This window comes from Balaenoptera acutorostrata, chromosome 18, assembly GCF_949987535.1.
Source record: "Balaenoptera acutorostrata chromosome 18, mBalAcu1.1, whole genome shotgun sequence".
NCBI lineage: Eukaryota > Metazoa > Chordata > Mammalia > Artiodactyla > Balaenopteridae > Balaenoptera > Balaenoptera acutorostrata.
Window position 1 is genome coordinate 29,564,262 of NC_080081.1, and position 21,828 is coordinate 29,586,089.

Sequence of the window (21,828 nt, forward strand, 5' to 3'; positions counted from 1 at the left end):
ACGTTCTGAATCCCATGGGGCTGTCCAGGCATCTATCATATTTTTAGACTGCTTTTCTTCACATTAGTTGGTTGATAGGGGAATAGATATTTATTTCAGTAGTCAATGAAAAATATAATTAATTTCTTTTCCTCCAAAAGCATAATATACCCCTCAATATGACATACACATTTTTATGCTGTTGTTGTTGTTTTGTCAAAACATAAGGATAGACCTTGAAAGAAGCTGAGATAAACATTGAAATTTCTTGGCTGCTTCTCTAATCATGTGCTTGCCACTTTTCCCTCCATTGGCTCAACCCAGGGATTGAAGCTCTGTTGCTTTTGCAGTCAGTCTGTGGCTGCGTTTGTTTGCAGTGCTCCCAGCTCCCTTACGTTTTGGGTGTTTTGCTGTGATTTCCCGTTCCCATTACTTGCAGTGAACCCTGGCTGCCGTGGTGCAGCAGTGTCTGCCTTCCAGGGGGTTGTGGAAGGGGAATGCTAGGAGAGAGAGAGAGAGAGCTCCTGAGCCACGGGTGGGTGAATATTTCCCACTCCAACATTGACATTCTTTTATAGCTACTCGCTTAGTAGTGCGAAACTTCCTATTACTCTTACCTAACCAGGTAGCTAGAGACAGCCATACTTTTTAAGTGAGTTCACAGTTACTTACTTAAGACATCATAATGATTCTGCTCTCTATCTTGAAAAATAAATGAAATAACTTACTAACACATGATCATGTGAAAAATATGTAATTTCCTAATTGTATTCACAGTGGCAGTATTCATTATTTTGGCCTTTTACCCAAATATTTTTAGACTCTGTGAGTTCGAGAGTGACATTTTATTGTACTGTCAACTTAAAATATCAAAGTGATTTTTTAAATGAACAATTTGTATTAGCAATTTTTTAACATATTGTGTATTTATTATACTTTTCATTTAAATGTTGGTGAAGACAATCACAGTATTTCAGGGAGATTTCTTACATGGAGAAATATTTCAACTGTATTATTATTTTTTTAATCATGTACTTTGTGGTTTATTAGGGGGAGAATTCCTAAGAATAATAGAAATTATTTTACTCCTTTGTAAATGTTTGGTCCAAATTTCACATGAATTTCATTTATTAAAAAATACAGCTAACAACTGATGAAGAATAATGTCTCATAGAGCTATTTTTGTCTACTGTTTCCTTAACTTTATAAAATATTATAAATTGTTTATCCAGTAATGTTGTTAATACGATTTATTTAATCTTTTAGAAAGGACAACTGGGTAGACCGATTTTGGACGTGCCCTATTGGAATGCAAAACCAGCTCCCATGCCTAACATTGGATCAAAATATGGAAGGAAAGCTACCTGGATAGGTGCAAGTGGGGACCAGACTTTCTTACGAATTGATGAAGCACTTATTAATTCTCATGTGCTCGCCACATCAGAAATTTTCGCCAGTAAACACATCATAGGTAATACCCCAAACAAGCAAATGTCCTTCCAAAAACTCCTTGATAGTAGACGGTCATCTTTCCCTATTATGAGATGTAGTCCTGTAGCTTTTTGTTTTCTTCTGTTTGAAGAAGTTTAAAAGAAGCTTCTAAGTGTCTAAGTTTATGTGTATCTATGTGCTGGAAGAATGAAATAATTAGGAAAGTAGAAACCAAAGTACTTATAAGCTAGAGAGTGGTGGAAATATGAGCTAAGTTATAGTGGTATAAAACCTGTACAGTGTATTGGAAAGAGGAATTTTTCTATGTTGGTTCTTGTCAAATAAATGATGGAAATTAGTGTTATGGAAGGTTACATAAATCAGACTTTGACATTTCATCGAGACCAAGGTGTCAGTTTATACTTGTGTCCATGATATCATGAATAATTATATAATAGAGTAGTATTGTGTAGAAATTAAGGGCATGTGTTGTGGACTTAGGCAGCCTGAGGTTTTAGTCCAAATTCTGCTACTTAAAGGTTTTTAGTTACTTAAATCCCTCCGTCTCAGTGTCTTCTTCTGTAAAATGGAGATAGTAATAATACTTACCTTATAGGAAATGCTTATCTTATAAGTTGGGGGAATATAAAAAGGTAATGCATCTTTAAAATATATAAATACTTTTTCCTAAGGCTTGGTACCTGCTTCTATATCAGAACCTCCTCCATTTAAGTGTCTTCTGATAAATAAAGTGGATGGGAGTTGTAAAACGTTTAATGACTCTGAACAAGAGGATCTGCAAGGATTTGGTGTGTGTCTTGATCCTGTGTATGATGTCATTTGGAGGTAAGCTTCTCTGTTTATAAAATAGAGTAATAAATAAGTTTGGATCAAATTGTACTTTTGTGGAATATAAAAGTCATATATAAGGCAGACTTTTCATAGATGAGAACTCTCTTATTTAACTGTTAACTACACTTCTATCTCAGTGACTCTCGGGGACCTCTACCCTTGCTACCTTTAGTGTAGTGGTTAAAACATGAATTCTGAGCCACACTGCCTAGGTTTATCCCAGCTGCACACTTTGCTTTCTGTGTCGCTGTGGAGAAGTCACTTTGACTCTGTGTGCCTTACTTTTGTCATTTATAAAATAGGTATAATAATGGTACCTTATAGGCTGTTATGAGAACTTAGGGTAGAGGCACATAGTAGGTGCTGTAGAAGGCTTTGCTACTCTCATTATAATAAAAAATTTTACTCTCAAGAGTTCTCTTGTTAATTATTTTTAGTCTGTCAGCATTCTTGTCTGTATTGTATAGAATTCACTCTATTTCCTGGTCCCGTAAATATCTAATCATTACCAGCTATGTAGAAGAAATTATGCCAAAGGCAATACAGAATAAATATGATCAATGAGCTTGCCCTTTAGGACTGTATGTAACAAAATCCCCATATTAGTGGAGAAATATACAGGGTTATCAAACTCTGGAAATTTTAAAAATGTAGAGATGGATACAGGTACACAGGCAATTCAAGAAATTATATTGTACTTGTTTAAAATTTATTATGGTGCTTTATATACATAATGAGTAAAGGAAAGAGTTATCCTCAGATATGTAGCTTTGAACGCTAATAGGGGGTGTACACTGCCTTTACCAGCGTGGCTCATCACAGGACTTAACCTTTTTTTCCCCCTTGCATTGTTTATTTGGCCAGCCTTAGTAGGAATCCAGGTAAGTTGAAAGGTTGAAGTGGCATGAGTGAGGAGAGGGAAGACTTTCTCTGTCTTCTTTTTTCTGCCCATTCCTGCTTTCACTTCCACCAGCCATCCAAGTCTTAAAAGGCCATGTTTTCCATCAGTCTGATTCCTAGTGAAGGAATTATAGTGCTTCCCAGGTTGCTGACAAGCGTGCTATCTCATTTGGGCATTTTGTGGGAAGACTTGGAGGCCAGAATTGAGTTGAGTAGTGCTTTTAGATCTCCCTAGCAGCAATATACAGGGTAGATTAGATAACAAGAGACTAGAGGTGAGTAGTCTTATAGTGATTCTTATGAAGACATGAGATACTGAGAACCAGAATTAGAGTGGTCACAGTGGAACGGAGGGGATAGAGAAGCAAATGATGTAGAGATAGAATTGTCCTCAATTATTTACTGATTGGAAGTCAATGTACAAGAGACTTAGTTACCAAAGAGCAAGCTCTGGTTTGGACCTCGGTTTAAATTGATGTTTGATTTTCTATGATCCTTTTATGTTTTATTTTTAAATGAAGTAAATTTGCATTAACAAAATAAAGTAAAAACTGACAGTATGGAATTTGATTCTGGGTACATTTACTAAATTAGAAATGCATTCTCTAAATTAGAGATAACAGTAGAAGTAGATTCTAACAGTATAACTAGAATCATTTCCCTGGGGTCTTAACAGAACTCCAAAGTGCGGTATCCGATTACTTGAACCTTGCCTTTTTCACATGTGGTAGCAGTGGGGACAGATGATCTCAAATGATTGCCAGGTCCTTGATCATTTACCCTTTATTCTAAAACAGAGATTAAAAGATGAAGGGCCGTCTCCTCCTATGTTTGAGTAAAACAGCTGGAAGGTGGAGAGTTTGTTCAGTTATCCTGACTTCTGGCTGCTTTGTGTCCTTTGTTTTTTTCAGTAGGGTACGTGCATTTTACAGCTATCACAGACATTGCAGATTCAGTGTTAGCTTACTTTGACTTTCCTTCTGGCCTGAGTCTGCCTCCTTTTGTATTCTTAACAATAACTTCTCCTGAATAATTAGAAACTTTAACATCTGAAAAGAGCAGATAAATGTTAATAGCAATTTTATTTCCCATTTCAAAATTTACAAAACTAACACATAGATCTGTGTTGTTATTTTTTAAAAAGCAAAGCAAAAATACAAACAGAAAAAAGGATGTGGTCCTTCTTCAAATCTTTTTCTTCTCCCGTACCAAATCCCACTAACCTTCTCTATGGGTCACAAGTATTAGGTTTGGTTTATATTGTTTGATACCTTTTAAAATGCATGTATTTTGTTTTTTATATAAATAAGAATACAAGTAACACTTAGATTGATAGATTAAATTAAAAAGCAATAAACCAATAATATTAATGCTACTAATTATAGCAGCTATTTTCATAGGATTTATTCTGTGTGAAGTATTATTTTTAAGTGTTTTTTAAAAATAATTTTAAAATTTTTAATTGTGGTAAAAATAACATAACATTTACCATCTTAACCATTTTTAAGTGTACAATTCCGTAGCATTAAATATAGTCACATTGTTGAACGGCATCTCTCCAGAACATTTTCATTTTGTAAAACTTAAACTTATGCAAAGAACAGCTCATTTCTACCTCCCTCTCACTCCTGGCAACCACCGTTCTACTTTCTGTTCCTTTGCATTTGCCTACTTTAGATATATAGGTGAAATCATACATAGTTTGTCATTTTGTGACTAGCTTGTTTCACTTAGCATAACATCTTCAAGGTTCATCCACATTGTAGCCCGTGACATGATGGATTTCTTTTTTTTTTTTTTTTTTTTTAAGCTGAATGGTATTTCATTGTATGTTTCTACCACATTTTCTTTATCCCTTCATCCATCGAAGGATGTTTGGGTTGCTTCCACCTCTTGGCTATTGTGGATAATGCTGCTATGAGCATGGGTGTGCAAATATCTCTTCAAGATCCTGCTTTCAGTTCTTTTGGATATGTACCCAAAGTGGGATTGCTGGATATAAGTGCTTTTATATTTAGTAAATTTGGATCATCAGGTGCCATTGATTGAGAAGACCAGACTTAAGTAATATACTATTTTGATACAAACATTTGAAAAATCATAAAGAAAAGCAAGAAAAGAATAAACTTTTGAAATTCAAGATAATCATTACCTTTGAAAGGGAAAGGAAAGGAACTGAGTAGGGAGGGAGACACAGAGTACTTAATAGATAATGGTAATGTTCTTTTTACTAGTGTACATTGTGTCATTATTCTTCATACTTTATTTTGAAAGTATTTTCTTACTGTTCTTTTGTGTGTACTCAATAGTTGATAAAAACAACTTTTCCAAAAAGAATTTATAGAATAAAAGAGGTAAAGAAGTGGAGACTGCTCTTTGAGAGTTTTGTTATGAAAGAGATAAAAGGAATGAGATAATGGCAGCAGGGCATTGTGGGTTCCTCACGGTTTTTGTGATGCTTTACTGTTTATTAGTAAGATTCAGCATCTGCATACATTCTACTTTTGCTTCCTTCCTAAGAACATCATTCCATGTCCTTTGCCCACTTTCGATATGGGATTGATTATCTCTTACTGGCTTGCGGGAGCTCTTCTACGTTATGGATATTGTAGTTTTGTCTCATATGTTTGTTTCATGTATTTTCTTTTGACTTATCTTTTGTCTTTACACTTTCTTATGGAGTTTTTGCTGTACAAAAGCTTTACATTTGTAAGTACACATTATACTTTTAAGTATACTGTTGCTCTGTTATTCATGAAATGTGATCTATATTACTGTTTTGTTCAAATTATTTCAGTTACAGTGACATAATCACTTTATTTATATCTTTAGCTCAGGTATGGAAAGTCATGAGCTACGTTTTGTCCTGTTAAGCTGGCTGTATTATTCTCTTTGTATTGTCAATTATACTTCACAGGTTTTTTTTTTAATGAAACCATATGTTGAGGTGCTGTAATTATTCTCTTTCTTGAAAGGTTTCAACCAAACACTAGAGAGCTGTGGTGTTACAATGCAGTGGTTGCTGACGCCCGACTTCCCTCTGCAGCAGACATGCAGTCCCGATGTAGTATTCTAAGTCCTGAGCTTGCCTTACCGACGGGGTCAAGGGCTCTCACCACCCGGTCTCATGCAGCTTTGCACATTCTAGGTAGGGTTGGTATTTGATGATCAGCTAATTTTCATTAATGTGTGCTGAGGATTTTTTTTAAGAGTACTTAAATTTGTATATCATTCTGTCATGTTTGTTAAACAATAATACGCTAGGTGCAAAATAAGTTAGATCCTCTAACTTTAAGAGGTTTACCCTACAGAAAACAGTACATCAGACTTACACCAACACCCTGAAAGATTCATATATGCCCAAATATAAAGCAGCCCTGAATATAATTTTCCTAATAGGTATCTTGTAAAATAATGTTTTTGCTTAACTTGAAACTTTAGTGATGTAGGTTAAATATTCAAATGTATAATTATAATATTTAATTTTTATACATTATTTAAAATAAATTCTATAAAATATGATATGAATTTGATAGTTACCACTTCTGTTTCTTCTTATATAATAGTTTTCCACAGCACATCAACTTCACTTCTAATTAATTAATTTGAGATATGGCACTTTTACAACATCTGGTAGCCATTGTAAACATCCAAAACTAGCACCGATTAAGGTTATCTCAGGCTACTGTGTCTTCCTCAAATAGTACTTTAAGAATCAATCTAAAGTGATTCAGGGAGTTTGATAAAAGGAAGAACCTTGTAAGGACTCAAAGATTAAGCGATTCCAACTTTTCAGAGATAGTTTTGTGTGAAACATTGTCATATAGCTTATGTTTAGATATGATAATTACCCAGGCAGAGGATGATTTTAATGGTTGTAAGTATCTTCCATGAAATGTTAAAGCTTGGCATAAATTTGTTGAGCACATTCAGAATTTATTGTTTTAATTTATCCCCTCCAGCATCTCATATTATAAGTACTCGGGGAAATTTTAATTTCAAGGAGTCGAATTTTTGTTTGTTTGCTTTTAGGTTGTCTTGATACCTTGGCAACTATGCAGGATTTAAAGATGGGTGTTGCAAGTACAGAGGAGGAGACTCAAGCAGTAATGAAGGTTTATTCCAAAGAAGATTATAGTGTAGTAAACAGGTTTGAAAGTATGTATATTTGTGTTTAGGAAATATTGTCTTATAAGTGAAATATATGGATATTTTAAAACATAAGTTATCATTTGCATCTTTTAGGTCACGGAGGGGGCTGGGGTTACTCTGCTCACTCGGTAGAAGCTATACGTTTTAGTGCTGACACAGACATTTTACTTGGTGGTCTCGGTCTGTTTGGAGGTAGAGGAGAATATACCGCTAAAATTAAGGTAAGCAGTTCATTCGCACTGTTGCCTTTTGTGTTTGAAGATAAGTATTTTGACTTAGTTTATTATTTTATAGAAGGCACCTTTGTATGTGCCTACTTTCTTGTAGCTGTTTTAATGATACGATGCAGGGGCATTTTGATGTAGCTTTAAAAAGTTCTTAGCATTTTTACTGCCAAATACTGTGTAAACAGACATCATCACCACAGGCGTGGGGACCAGGGATGAAGTGAGTAAGGGGATGGATTCCATCTGGTAGAGAGTCAAAAAGCAATCAAAAGTCCTAAGTTTACTGCACTATTCATCTCAGAAAGGGCAACAGTTAGACTAAGCAAAGGATGTGCTCAGTCTTTGAAAATTCACTAATAGCTTGAATTTTCTGTTGTCACATTATCTGATTGTGCTCTTAAAGTGAGAGAGACGACTATACTTTATGCCTTAATTTCAATAGCAGGCTTCTTTAAAAATTCTCAGTTAAATACTACTGTAGTCTCAGTCCTTACCTTCCTTAACCAGTCTACAGAATTTAATCCAGTCGAGCTCTTCTTCGATATAGTTTCTTCACGTGGCTCCCAGGACACCACACTTCATTTTCCTCCCATCTCCCTGGCTGCTCTACTTAGTCTCCTGCTGGTCACTCATCATCTTCCCGACCTCTAAACGCTGGAGTGCCGGAACTCAGTCTTGGACATCTTTTTAAAGTCTACTCACCCCCTCAGTGATCCAGCCTTACGGCTTTAAGTATTTCTTGTCTTATTACTCTCACACTTAATAGACCTCCAAAGATATATATACAGCTGCCTACTCTGCATCTCCATGTGGACAGCTAACAGGTATTTGGGATGTAACATACTCAAAACTAGGCTTCTGACCATCTCTCTAAACCTGCTGTTCTCTTGTCCTTCCGCATCCCAGTTAACTGACTCAGAATAGAGTTAACTTCATTCTTCCAGTTGCTTAGGCCAAAAATCTTGGAGTCATCCTTGCCTTGCCTCTTTCTTTCACAACCCACATCCACTCTCGCAGCAAATATTGTTGGCTGCACTTTGAAAATAAATCCAGGATCTAACCACTTCTAAAAACTGCCCCTGGTACCAAGTTGGTCCAAACCACAGCTGCTTGGAGCAATCAGTAGCCTCCCAATTTGTATCTGCTTCTGTCCTTGCTCCCTTCAGTCTGTTCTCAACATAGCAGAGTGATTCTCTTAGAATGTACACCAGAGTGTGCCACTCCTCTGTTCAGATTCCTGCAGTGTCTTCTAGTATTAGGATAAAAACCAGAGGCCTTACAAGGGCCTGAAAAACACCATCAGAACTGACTTCCATCACCACTCTGACCTTATGTTATACTAGTTGCTTCACTCTAACCTAGCCATACTGACCGTCCCTTGTTCCTCAGACATGCCAGGCATAGTCAAACCTCAGGACCTTCACACTTGCTACTTACTCCCTCTGACGGCAGCTCTTCACTCCGATAACCTGCATGGCTCACTTCCTCTTTACCTTAAGATCCTCTCCCTTACCACAGACTTACTTCCAGTAGCCCCCTGCCCCTTTCTTTGGTTTGCATTGTTCACCCCTGTATGCCCGGTTCTTAGAAGCCTGCCTGGCACACAGTATGTGTTCAGCATTATTTGTTGAACATAAACGGGGGAGCCAAGTTAGGGGCAAATCATTAAGGACCTTTATATCATGCTACAAAGAAGAAGAGAAACCATTGAAGACTTTTAGATTAAGGAAGTATTCTAGTCAGATACTCATTTTAAAAAGACTGCTGTGGGTTATTCAAGAAAAGCAAAAACCCTTGACTTTGTGGACTATGGGTTCGAGCAAGGAGAGAATGGAGAGAAGAACTAATTAGTTCATATTGAACTCTTCCAGCTCGTAACACTGCTAACACTGGTTGCACTGACAAGCTTTGGTACCAGCAATAGTAGAGATACAGTGCTGGTGGAGAGATTTGGAAAAAAGGATTATCCCAGGTTTTTTAATCTGAGTGAGTAGGTGAATGATAGTGCCATTAATCAGAGCAGGGAAGGCAGGAGGCAGGAGAGATGAGTCACTTTACAACTGGTGAGATTGAGCGGCCCGGGGGAATCCCAGGCGCAGACTAGGATCTGAGGTGGAGACAGATTTTTAAACTTATTAGCATATATAGTTGAGAAATGGAGACGTCTAACAGAGTAATTGTCCAGTAAGTTTTAATGTCCCCGTCTCTTCCTTCTTAGTCTTTTACTCACCTTTCTTGTAGTTCACCTACTATAATCATCAGAAGAAATAAGGGTTTTAAAAATATGTATTGGTCCATTTTTTTTAAAAAAAGATCTCTTCCTCATAATTCTCATTTATTTTCACTTAATTTCATAACTTTTCCTATTTGATATCTTCTCTTTTATTCTTCTCCTGTACTCTGTAGTCCTCCTCCTTTTTTATAACTGTTTTTTTCCCCCTCACTCTTTCTATCTCCTTTTCCCATGCCATTTGAGCTATTTTTTGTTACCTGTTTTCTTAAGGATCCTTTCCTTCTATTATTCCTCAGCTAATATTTTTCTAGCCTTTTTTTTTTTTTTTTGCTGGGTATTTTTCTAAGTGTTCCACAAGTATCGTTTCACTTAATTCTCACAATTACAATGAAGTAGGCACTGCTAGTGTCCATCTCCCTTTAATGGATGAGGAAACTGGGTCCTAGGATCTCACAGCTAGTTACGTGTTGAAGCAAAATTCTACTACATTTGGAAGCTCACTTAGAACTTGGAGTTCTCTCACCTTCAGATGTTTATATCTGGTACAGAACATTTTTGGAGCATTTGCTATAAGTAGACGAATATATAAAATAAGGAAAACTGAGGTTAATACAGACCATAAGACATATGTTTCTTAATTTAGATATATAGATTTGTACATTTCACTGAATAACATTTTTTTAAAAGCAGGTACTCTTTTACATTCTGTAGTGTCCCGCATATACTGGAGACACGAAATTATAAACATATTATTCAGCAGATTTGCATGACTGAGTGACTGGGCACAATATGTTTTTCTCCTCTCCCCAGCTGTTTGAGTTAGGTCCTGATGGAGGAGATCATGAAACTGATGGAGACCTTCTTGCAGAGACTGATGTGTTGGCTTATGACTGTGCTGCTAGGTAAAGATTTCTTCAGTATTCAGTGTAATCCTTGCATACTTAATATGACAGATTTATTATAAGTGAATAACGCAACTTAAAGAGAAAGTTTTAAATAATCTGTGATCAGATGCTTAAGAAACTAAATTATATAGTAGGTAACATAACTGTTGCTTTTAACAATGCTACATTAAAACTAATAGTATCCTTCATATTTGTATTTCACAAGATAAATTGACTTTCTACATTGAAGATGGAAATATACATATATTTTGCACACATATTTTCATGCATCACTTAGAGAAGACCAGATATGCTAGTGTTCTAGTGATGCAGTACAATTATTTACTACCGGTAGCGTTATGTATACTGTGTCAAATAGTCATAGTGGGTCGTACTTCAAATCACCTTTGTGCTCTGACACCAAGCCTGTAGTATTTGCTTGATTATAACACGCTTGGAGAGGTGGCCAGCTTTACTGAAACTTCTCAGGAGCTAACCAGAATCAGGATGTTTATTTATGAAGGTTCGTTAAATAATAAAGAGACTTAGATTTTATTAGTCTTCTCTGTGTAAACCTAAGAATTATCTCAAGACTGTCATGACAAGTTAGTGATTTGAATCAGGGAATATTATGATGAGAAAAAGAATGGATTTGGACTTCATGATAATGGTAGTATACTGACTTTCCCAATGATAACTATGTTAAGAAAACCTTCTGTGGCATTCATAAGCTTTTTGTTAATGAAAATGTATATTTTCTGAAAATGGTAGTAAGGCATTGAGTTTACTTTTAACAGATAAATACTTTTGAGAGCAAAGTAGTAAACCTAAAGAAAATTTTGACTGTTTCTTCACTTTAGGCATTAACCAATATCAGGAGATACTATTTCAGTAACTTCTTAATGTTATACACAAATGAAGATTAGGGAAATGTCAGGAAAGTTAATTGATTAATTAACTTTTAACAAAGCCTTAAGGTGCCATTGTTATCATTTTTTTGAGCATATGATTGTGAGTCAAAAATACAGTGTATGGTTTTATGTACAGAGAATCACCTAGATTTTCTTCCTTTGCCTACTAACAAAGCCCAGATTCCTAAGGCTGGTATTAAAGGCCTTCCAGAATCTTTCACAGCGTCTTTTTAAACTTTCTACCTACTACTTTTCTATATCTGTCTCAGTGCTTTAACCTAACTGGACACCTTGCCACTCCAGACCCCGTTTTGTACTTTCAGACTCCTGCCAATCTGTTCATGACAGTCTTCCCCTTCCTCAATACCTTTATTCTTCTCTCTGTCCCAGCTCCAACCAATATGCACTCCTTCCACTCTATTACCTAGAACTTTGTAACTTGGGTATATCTTTATCAGATGCCCTTATTTGTATACATGTGTTTTCTCTCCTCCTAATTTAATAAACTTTTTGTGTAGTGACTGTGTGACAGGCTCAGTTCCAAACACTTTGTCTAAACTCAATTCCCAGAAGAGTCCTATCCTATGAGCTAGATATTGTTTTTATCCCTATTTTCAGATGATGAAACTTAAGTTGCAAAGAAGATGAAGTAACTTGCCCAAGGTCACCCAGCTAGCAAGTTACAAAGTCAGGCCTTGAACTCAGGCCATCTGGCTCCAGAGCTCTGGAAAGACTTTAATTGAATACATGAACTTTAAAGTTCAAAGTTTTCCAACAAAGCTGGCATGTTTTTTTTAACAACAGTTTAAAAGAAATTGTCTTATTTTAGTATGAAAACTTTATAACATTTAAGCAAGTTTTAGAACTCAAGATGAGGAAGAAGAAACGTAATGCCATCACTGTAGCACCAGTAGCTATTATTTGTGTTCTTGTCCAGACTTTTTAAAATAGAGGGTTTTTAATGTTGTTTGACAAGAATCTTATAATAATACAGTGTATTCCATGTTTTGTTTATAAAGGATTTTAAAAAATAAATGTACGTAACAGAGAAGTACAAAGGCATTGTCTCTGACACATTAATTTTCCTCTTAGAGAAAAATATGCAATGATGTTTGATGAACCAGTCCTCCTGCAAGCTGGCTGGTGGTATGTAGCCTGGGCTCGAGTGTCAGGACCCAGCAGTGACTGTGGATCTCATGGACAAGCTTCTATTACCACAGATGATGGGTAAGCAGAATGTTTAAGTATTCCTTAAGAAACTCCCATTTTTGTTAGTGGAATATTGTTTTGAAAGCTCAGAGGTCTTTTAGTAGAGTAAAAAACCTTTGTAGGTCTAGAGCATAATATGACCTGCTAAAAATTAAATTCGTATAATCGCATGCCAAATTAAGGTAAGACAGAATGTGGAGATAATAGAACTGCTCTTCTTTGCTCTTGTCCGTTGGCATTGTGTGTATTTCTGGATGTTACCTTGTTTAAAAGCTTGTTTGCAAAATTAGAAATTATACAGAGGAAAATGACAAGGATAGAGAGTTTGGAAACCATGAAAATGAAATATATACATCCTATAAAATTTGACCGTGCTTATGAAAATACTTTATAAATTGCAAAGCCTTAATGATATGAGATGCTACAGTTTTAAGAAAATGTAAAGGGAAATTTACCATTTAACTTTCAAGTATAGAGTACTTCCCAGTTTATAAGATACTTTCATTTATATTATCTTGTTTGATGCCCTCAGTAACTTTGTGAAGTGGTTATTAGCCCCGTTTCTACACTCGGGAGTAGAGAGACAAAAAGTGAAACGATTTGCCTCAAATTGTATGGCTACTGTGTGGCAGAACCAAATCTGGACCTGGAGTTTCTTGACTCTGAGTCCAGCCTTCTCTATACTCTACTCTGATTCATGTGAAAGGACCATCATTTATAAGAGAAATTTAATTTATTCTTTATTATTCTTGAGCATAAACTGTTTGAAATGGGTAGACGTTATGTAATCATATATTTCATATAGTTTCATTCAGCTCATAAGAGAGCTGACCAGAAAAAGAGCAGACTAATTTATGAGGTGAATTCTATGTTCCTGAATGTTCAAGTAGAATGCTGAAGATATATTAAGTCTATTGTTGTAACATATCCTTTTCAGCTTACCTCTAAGATTGTATGGTAGGACTGGGGAGACTGCTTTGATCCTGGACTGTATGATTCCCATATACAGTTCATTCAACCTTGGAACATCATAGCATTTTGAAGCTAAAGTTTATGTTATATCTATTTAAGCAGATTAAACTGTAAGTTGAAATATTTTGTTAAAAGCTTATTGTTCTGGTTAAAGTTGAGCTTTAACCAGGAGGGAGGGAGCAGAGCAGCTACTCACCTAGGAGCTCCCAATCAGGTTCAACTCTTTCATTTAACCCATTAAGGCATTCAGAGCTAGAATTAAAATCAGAGGTGTCTTTTTACGTGTATTTTTGTCCTTAAAGAATGAATCTCTCTTCAGTAATGTAAGATTTGAAAGCATGATTGTTAAACTTTTCATTTCCTTCCATGAATCTTGAATCCTGTTGTTTTTGGTTACATTGTTATTTTTTCTCTTCTTAGGGTTGTTTTCCAATTTAAGAGTTCAAAGAAATCAAATAATGGTACAGATGTTAACGCTGGTCAGATACCTCAATTATTATACAGGTATTTAGCGTATTTATAATTAACATGGTTTATTCTTTTAATATAATGAGCTAGGATCACTATAAAATATATGGCATAATAAGGGAGAAATTATTCGAAGCATTTAGCTACATTTAATAAAAACATTTAATTTATGTTTTGTATATTTTTAAATATTTTTTTACCTCAAGTTAATTTTAATAAAATATCTCTAATGACTCAGATTATCTGTATTATGCCTATAACGATATTTTAATAACTTATTTTTTAAATCTATTGATTTACCAATTTCAGCATGTTTTAAACTTTAAATTAATAAAATTTATCTTAGAGAAATGAAATCTGAGTGTTAGGTGGGGATTTTAGATGTAGGCCTGGTTGATTTGTTCTACACTTTTGTATTTCCTGTTCATCTTGTGATGGAATAAATTGGAAAATCTCTTACTGCTGAAAAATTTCCACCTTTAATTAAAATATCAAACAATAACTTGCTCATATGATAATACTGTTATATTTTAACATTATTTAAGAATTTTAATTACTTCATGGTAATTGAGACATATATGGGAACAATGCCTGTGTGCGTGCCCATCTATATCTAGGTGATTACTGCAATAATTTTTAGATTAAAGAATTTAAATAGATATAAACCCTCCCTAAAAAGTGACATTCTTACTTGAAATAGTAAAAATCAAAGGCAATACCTTTAGAACAGTGATTCTCTGTCTTCTATATCTTTTACACTAATATCTTTAAGAATCTAGATGGTATAACCTCACTTTTTCCAAGAGGATATTTCTGTTTGTTTTTATGCAATCTGCTATAGTCAGTATTTATAATATGTAGCATTATGAACATAACAGGTTGCTTGGACTACTCCTGGGTACAGTGGTTGAGTAACTCGTTAATGGTAGCATTTAAAAGTAACATTAACTAGAGAACATAAGTTACATAACGTTGTCTAGTAAGAGAAGATAGTTCCTACTACCCAGTCTTACAAAGGCGAGATTTAGAAGATGAGGTACTTATGTGCTAACAATTTTGCTTAGCATTGGAAAATGTTTATAAAAAGCCCCATATTGGGATTTTGCCTAACAAAAATGCTTAAATGTTTAATTTGTTTCGCCATTGCAAAAATGTATATTTGAGAAGAAAAATGTCGGTGGACTTTCCAACATAAATTTATGTGTGTATGCTACCTTCAGACTTCCAACCAGTGATGGCAGTGCTACAAAAGGCAAACAGCAAACCAGTGAACCTGTACATATTTTAAAGAGATCTTTTGCAAGAACTGTCTCAGTGGTAAGCCAGTTTAAAAAATTTCAACTTTTCTGTCCAGTGCTCAGTGTTGTTTTGATGTTTAGCACTTAGCCACTTTTCTAAGAGTTTATCTTAGCGTAGCTTTGTAATTCAGATTTGTTTATGTTAGCTTTGACATCCCAGGCCAAAGAATATGCACATTAAATAATGGAAAATAGAGATGTTGACTGATTTTAACATACCTTGCTATTTCTGAAATACATGGTGAATTTTCTTATAAATTATGTATGAACACATATGCTGAAGGAGTTAGAAAGTGAAGGAAAAGTTGAGTGATATTAACCAAGAATGTTACTTTAATGCTAAAGAATTAAGTAGAAGGGTCGTATATCTAACTGGGGACTTTGTTGAATTACCTGACCATCCCCTTCGTACATTTAAAGATATGATGCCATTGGGGTTACCAGTGTAGAATGGAAAGCCAATAAGATGTAATTGAAATACCATGGTGTTTCAGCTCAGGAAGTCTGGGTTAAATTCTTGCTCTTTCATTTGTTAGTTGAGGACTCTTAGGAAGGTTATCTCGACTATATCACAGCATCATTATGAATTTCTGAGTTAAGGGATATAAAAATTCTTTTTAATTTGTAAGGCTCTATATGAATATGATTTATTAATGTAGCTGGTAGTCTGTCATGTTAGTAAAATGCATAGGGAGAATGCATTTTTTTCCTTTTTTCTTAGTTTTTTTTTTAAACCACAAAACTAATACACGTCCCTGGTGGGAATAGGGTTAAAACTATACTAAAATTATATTGAAGTTCTTTTCCCATCACCCTTTTATCACCATATATAACTGCTATTTCCATTCGGATGTATATTCTTCCAGACTATTTTTTGTACATAAACAAATTTGTTAGTCTCTGTTTACTGTATGCTATACAGTCTTCTTGTTTGTTTTTGGTCATGCTTAAAGTTCTGCATATTACATTTTACAAATTTCTTTTTTTTTAAAGGTGGTAGTAAAACACTTCACAAATGACATGATTTTTCTTTTTTTTCTTTTTTATTCAATTATAGTTGATTTACAATGCTGTGTTAGTTTCAGATGTAGAGCAAAGTGATTCAGTTTTATATATATATATATATATATATTTTTTTTTTTTTTAGATTCTTTTCCCTTATAGGTTATTACAAAATATTGAGTATATTCCCTGTGCTATACAGTAGGTCTTTGTTGGTTATCTGTTTTATATATAGTAGTGTGTATATGCTAACCCCAAACTCCTAATTTATCCCTCTCCCCTTTTCCCTTTTGGTAACCATGTTTGTTTTCTATGTCTATGGGTCTGTTTCTGTTTCGTATATAAGTTCATCTGTATCATTTTTTTTTTTTTTTTTAGATTCCACATATAAGTAATATATGATATTTGTCTTTCTGTCTGACTTACTTCAGTTAGTATGGTAATCTCTAAGTCCATCCATGTTGCTGCAAATGGCATTATTTCATTCTTTTTTATGGCTGAGTAATATTTCATTCCATTCCTTTCCATTCCTTCTTTTTCCGTTCATCTGTAATAGCAGCACTAGTGCTACTGTGAACATTGGGGTACATATATCTTTTCGAATTATGGTTTTATCTGGATTAATGATAAAAATTTCATCAAATACGCTACAGATATATTCCATGTTAATACATTTGGCTCTATCTGAATTTTTTTAATGTTTGCTTAGTATCCCATAGAATGGTGTACTCTAATTTATCCAGTTCTGTTCCCACCAGAGGACTGTTTGTTTCTCATTTTTCACTATTACAGCTGTCCCTTGCTATTTGAGGGGGAATTGGTTCCAGGACCGCCCCCCCACAGATACTAAAATTCCTGGATGCTCAAGTCCATTATATAAAATAGCACAGTGCTTGCATATAACCTACACGCATCCTCCTGTGTACTTTATATCATCTCCAACTTACATATAATACCAAATACAATGTAAATGCTATGTAAATAGCTGGCAGTGATTCAAGTTTTGCTTTTCGGAACTTTCTGGAATTTTTTCTTTTCTGAATATTTTCGATCCCTGGTTGGTTGAATCTGCAGATGCAAAACCTGTGAATACAGAGGACCGACTGTATATCCATATCTGTACATATGTGTCTTTGATACTTGCGTACTTCTGTGAATATTTCTACTGGAGGTGGGCTCATTTAAATTTTGATATATCATGTCAAATTCATCTTCCAACAGAGGGTGTGCTTTGAATAAGAGGCTCCTAAGAGCTTTGGCTCCTTGGTACCTTGACATCCTTTTAGTATTAAGATCAGTTTGGTATCTTTTGATCCAAATAAGTATCTTTGCCTCTGTTATGTCTTTTTCAGTGATTTCTTTTATCTGTGCATAGTAATTCTTTTATATTTATGTCTAAGTGAGTTTGTGGTCATTAGGTAATTGTAATCTTTGTATAAGAAACTTATTCGTTCATTTCTTTACAATGTTAAAAGACAAACCTTTATTCTTGGTTTTGCCACACCAGAGGACTGATATTTGGTGGAGATGAGGGAATAAGTGCTTTACTTTGAGATTCATCAAGTATCTGTCATCATAAGACATGATAAAACCCACAGGCCAACTAGAATGGCAAGGGATGCTCACCACCCTAAACTCATATTCTAGAATTTTTAAAGATCCAAATAAGTGTGTTTTTGTATTTTCTAGTCAATTTTAATCTTCTGTTAACTTGTTTATCAAGATTTGGCTATAGTTTGTATTGTAAAATTTAATATGTAGAAAAAAATAACTTATTTGTTATTGTCACTGATACCTAATACTGTAATACTTTATTATATTCAAAGATTATTAAAATGCTTAAAATACTTTTAGTTTATATACATAATACTACACTGACAATATAGAGTTTAATCTTTCAAGTAAACATGTTTATAAGTGTTTATAAGTGTTTTTCTTTATTTATATGATAAACTAGATAGGTTGGTAGCAACTTAAAACTTAAAAAGTTTTTTAACTTTTTTAACTTAAAAATGTATTTTTAAATAGGTGAATATTGAAGAATGTTGTCTTTATAGATGCGTAACTACTTTACCTTTTTTGTCAAAGATATTCCTAATGGTAATGTAATGAATGAACTAATAGAATGTCTATTATTTGGGCTACCAAAACTCAGTACAAACTTCAAGGTAAACTTTTCAAGTTGAATGTCATCTTTCCGTTTGATTCAACCTATGGTACCATTTGAACTAATTGTTATCTATTTTTTTCATATTCTGGATTAGGAATGTTTTGAGTCATTGTTGAGTATTCTTCACTGGAGCTGGACCACCTTAGTCTTAGGAGTTGAAGAACTAAGAGGATTAAAAGGATTCCAGTTTACAGCTACACTTCTAGATTTAGAAAGACTACGCTTTGTGGGTACCTGTTGTCTGAGGTTATTGCGTGTCTATACCTGTGAAATTTACCCGGTGTCAGGTATGATGCAGTTTTTAAATGACTTTTGAGGAGAAAATGTTTTGAGACATTGAGAAGGTTTATATAGGGATTACCAAAAGTTTAAGATCCCCAGCTGCCTTTATTTATCCACTCCTGAATTGAGGGGAGAAACTTGGCTTGCTGTGATGCTTGTATATTTACTTATAAAGAATATAATAGATTACATGTCATTCTGATAACAAAAAGTCATGTTAGACTAAAGTTAAATACTCTAATAAGGTGTTGTTATAAACAGATTCTGTCAGAAATATTTTGAACGACTGATTTGGACTTAAATGCTGAAACCTGTGCAGGGTTTTTTTTTGTTTTTTTGTTTTCCTATTTAGAGTCCTATTTAAAAAGAAATAATTTTGGACCACACATAATCTCTATATTGTTTCATTTCTAGGTTATGCATACTTATGATTTTTAGCCGTATAGGAAATTACTTGAATTGTACTGAATGTTTTCATACATATTTATTATTCTGTTTAATTAGCAATCTGCTTTGTTCTCTTAAAGCTGCAGGAAAAGCTGTTGTAGAAGAAACTAGCAAATTAGCAGAATGTATTGGAAAAACCAGAACTTTGCTAAGAAAAATTTTGTCAGAAGGAGTTGATCACTGCATGGTGAAGCTGGATAATGATCCCCAAGGATATCTCAGTCAACCCTTGAGTCTCCTAGAAGCTGTCCTTCAGGAGTGTCATAATACCTTTACTGCCTGTTTTCATTCTTTCTACCCGACTCCTGCCTTACAGTGGGCTTGCCTTTGTGATCTACTGAATTGTTTGGATCAGGTAATTTAAGTTTGTAAAATGTCAATTGAAAATATGTTATGCTACTTAATACTTTTCAAGAAAATATATTTCAGTTGCCTCAGTTTTTTTAACTTGTATAAAAGGTAAATTAAGAAATCAGTTTGGTATATGTGACTTAAATAATTAAAGTTAGGGGCTTCCCCTGGTGGCACAGTGGTTGAGAATCTGCCTGCCAATGCGGGGGACACGGGTTCGAGCCCTGGTCTGGGAAGATCCCACATGCCGCGGAGCAACTAGGCCCGTGAGCCACAGCTACTGAGCCTGCGCGTCTGGAGCTTGTGCTCCGCAACAAGAGAGGCCGCGATAGTGAGAGGCCCGCGCACCGCGATGAAGAGTGGCCCCCACTCGCCGCAACTAGAGAAAGCCCTCGCACAGAAACCCAACTCGCACAGAAGACCCAACACAGCCAAAAATAAATAAATAAAGAAGTAAATATTTAAAAAAAAAAAAAATTAAAGTTAAAAAACCTTTTTCTGTTTGCTTTATCATTTCTTAATTATAAAATTGGCAGGCACGTTGTATAGCTGCTGGGTTGTTCTTTGAATCTATAAGTGAGAGCAAGGACAGCTCATGGTAGCCCCTGCCACTCCCGTATCTCCAAAACAGTCAGGAGAGAGAGCTGCGAATGAATTTGCATGCCAACATCATTCATTTACTCATGAGGAAACTGCAACCTTCATGAATGTGTATGCCCCAAATCAGTTTCAAAACCCCTGAGCGAAATACTGGTAGAACTAAAGGGAGAAGTAGACAAATTCACGTTGATAGTTGGTGACTATCAGTAATTAATAGAACGTAGAACTCTTTCAGTAATTGATAGAACAACTAGACAAAAAATATCAGTTGGGATACAGAAGATTTGAACAACACTATCCACCACTTTGGCCTAACTGACATTTATGGAAAAGAATGTGCAAGTTCAGTATACATTTTTGTTTCAAGTATACATATTATGTTCACAAAGGTATATTACATGCCAGGTCATAAAATAAGTCTTAGTAAATTTCACAAGATAAAAATCTTAAAGAAAGTGTTTTCAGACCACAATAGAAGTAAATTAAAAATTAAATGCAAAATATATCAAGGAAAACACCAAATATTTGGAAAATAGACAACACTTCTGAGTAACCAGTGAATCAAAGAAGAATTCCAAAGGAAATTAGAAATTTTTCACACTGAAGATAAAAATATATCAAAATTTATGAGAAGTAGCCAATGTGTTGCTTAGAGAAAAAATTTGTAGTTTTAAATGCTTATACTACTAGCAAAGAAGAAAAGTTTAAAATCAGTGATCTAAATTTCTACCTTAAGAAGCCAGAAGAAGAGCAAATCAAACCCAATGTAAGAAGAAAGTAATAAGGAAAGGATCAAAATAATCAAGAGTCAAAATCAATGAAATAGAAAATAGAGAATATTAGCAACGTCAAAAGTTGTTTCTTTGAAAATAAAACAAAAATTTTAAAACTCCTAGAAAGTCTGATTGAAAGATAAGAGAGAAGGAAAAAGCACAAAATACCATTATCAGGAATGAAATAGGAAAGATCACTATAGATCCAACAGACATTGAAATATTATAAGGGAATATTATAAACAACTTTATACCAATAAATTATAACTTTAGATAAAATAAACAAACATCTTGAAAAATACAACCTAACCAAAACTGGTACAACAAGAAATAAATAATCTGAATGTCCTTATCTCTGTTAAAAAAATTGAATTCATTATTAAAACCTTTACCACAAAGAAAACTCCAGACCCAGATATTGTCATTGGTGAATTCTGTTAAACATAAAAGAAAGAAGTAATATCAATGTTTTACACACTCTTTCAGAAAATATAGGAGGCAACACATCCAAACTAATTTATCAGGTTAGCCTTATCCTGATACCAAAACCTGACAAAGATAGTAAAAGAAAAAAATTATTATAGACAAATATTACTCAGAAAGATGGATGGAAAAGTTCTTAACAATATTATCAAATCTAATCCACCAATGTAAAGTATGTATTATAGCAAGTGGAGTATATCTTAG

General features: G+C 34.5%; 1 protein-coding gene across 14 annotated transcripts in view; it reads left to right on the plus strand.

Annotated features, from left to right (window-relative positions):
- The window catches only part of MYCBP2 (MYC binding protein 2), a 272,533-nt gene that overhangs the window by 115,490 nt on the left and 135,215 nt on the right, over positions 1-21,828 (plus strand). For all 14 annotated transcript variants that reach the window (XM_057532563.1, XM_057532564.1, XM_057532570.1 and 11 more), the window contains 11 exons: positions 1,246-1,450; positions 2,103-2,256; positions 6,138-6,310; positions 7,195-7,320; positions 7,408-7,535; positions 10,585-10,676; positions 12,662-12,796; positions 14,171-14,254; positions 15,439-15,535; positions 18,783-18,975; positions 19,498-19,772. In XM_057532563.1, the coding sequence (XP_057388546.1) occupies positions 1,246-1,450; positions 2,103-2,256; positions 6,138-6,310; positions 7,195-7,320; positions 7,408-7,535; positions 10,585-10,676; positions 12,662-12,796; positions 14,171-14,254; positions 15,439-15,535; positions 18,783-18,975; positions 19,498-19,772 (1,662 nt within the window). The remainder of the gene's footprint in view (positions 1-1,245; positions 1,451-2,102; positions 2,257-6,137; positions 6,311-7,194; positions 7,321-7,407; positions 7,536-10,584; positions 10,677-12,661; positions 12,797-14,170; positions 14,255-15,438; positions 15,536-18,782; positions 18,976-19,497; positions 19,773-21,828) is intronic.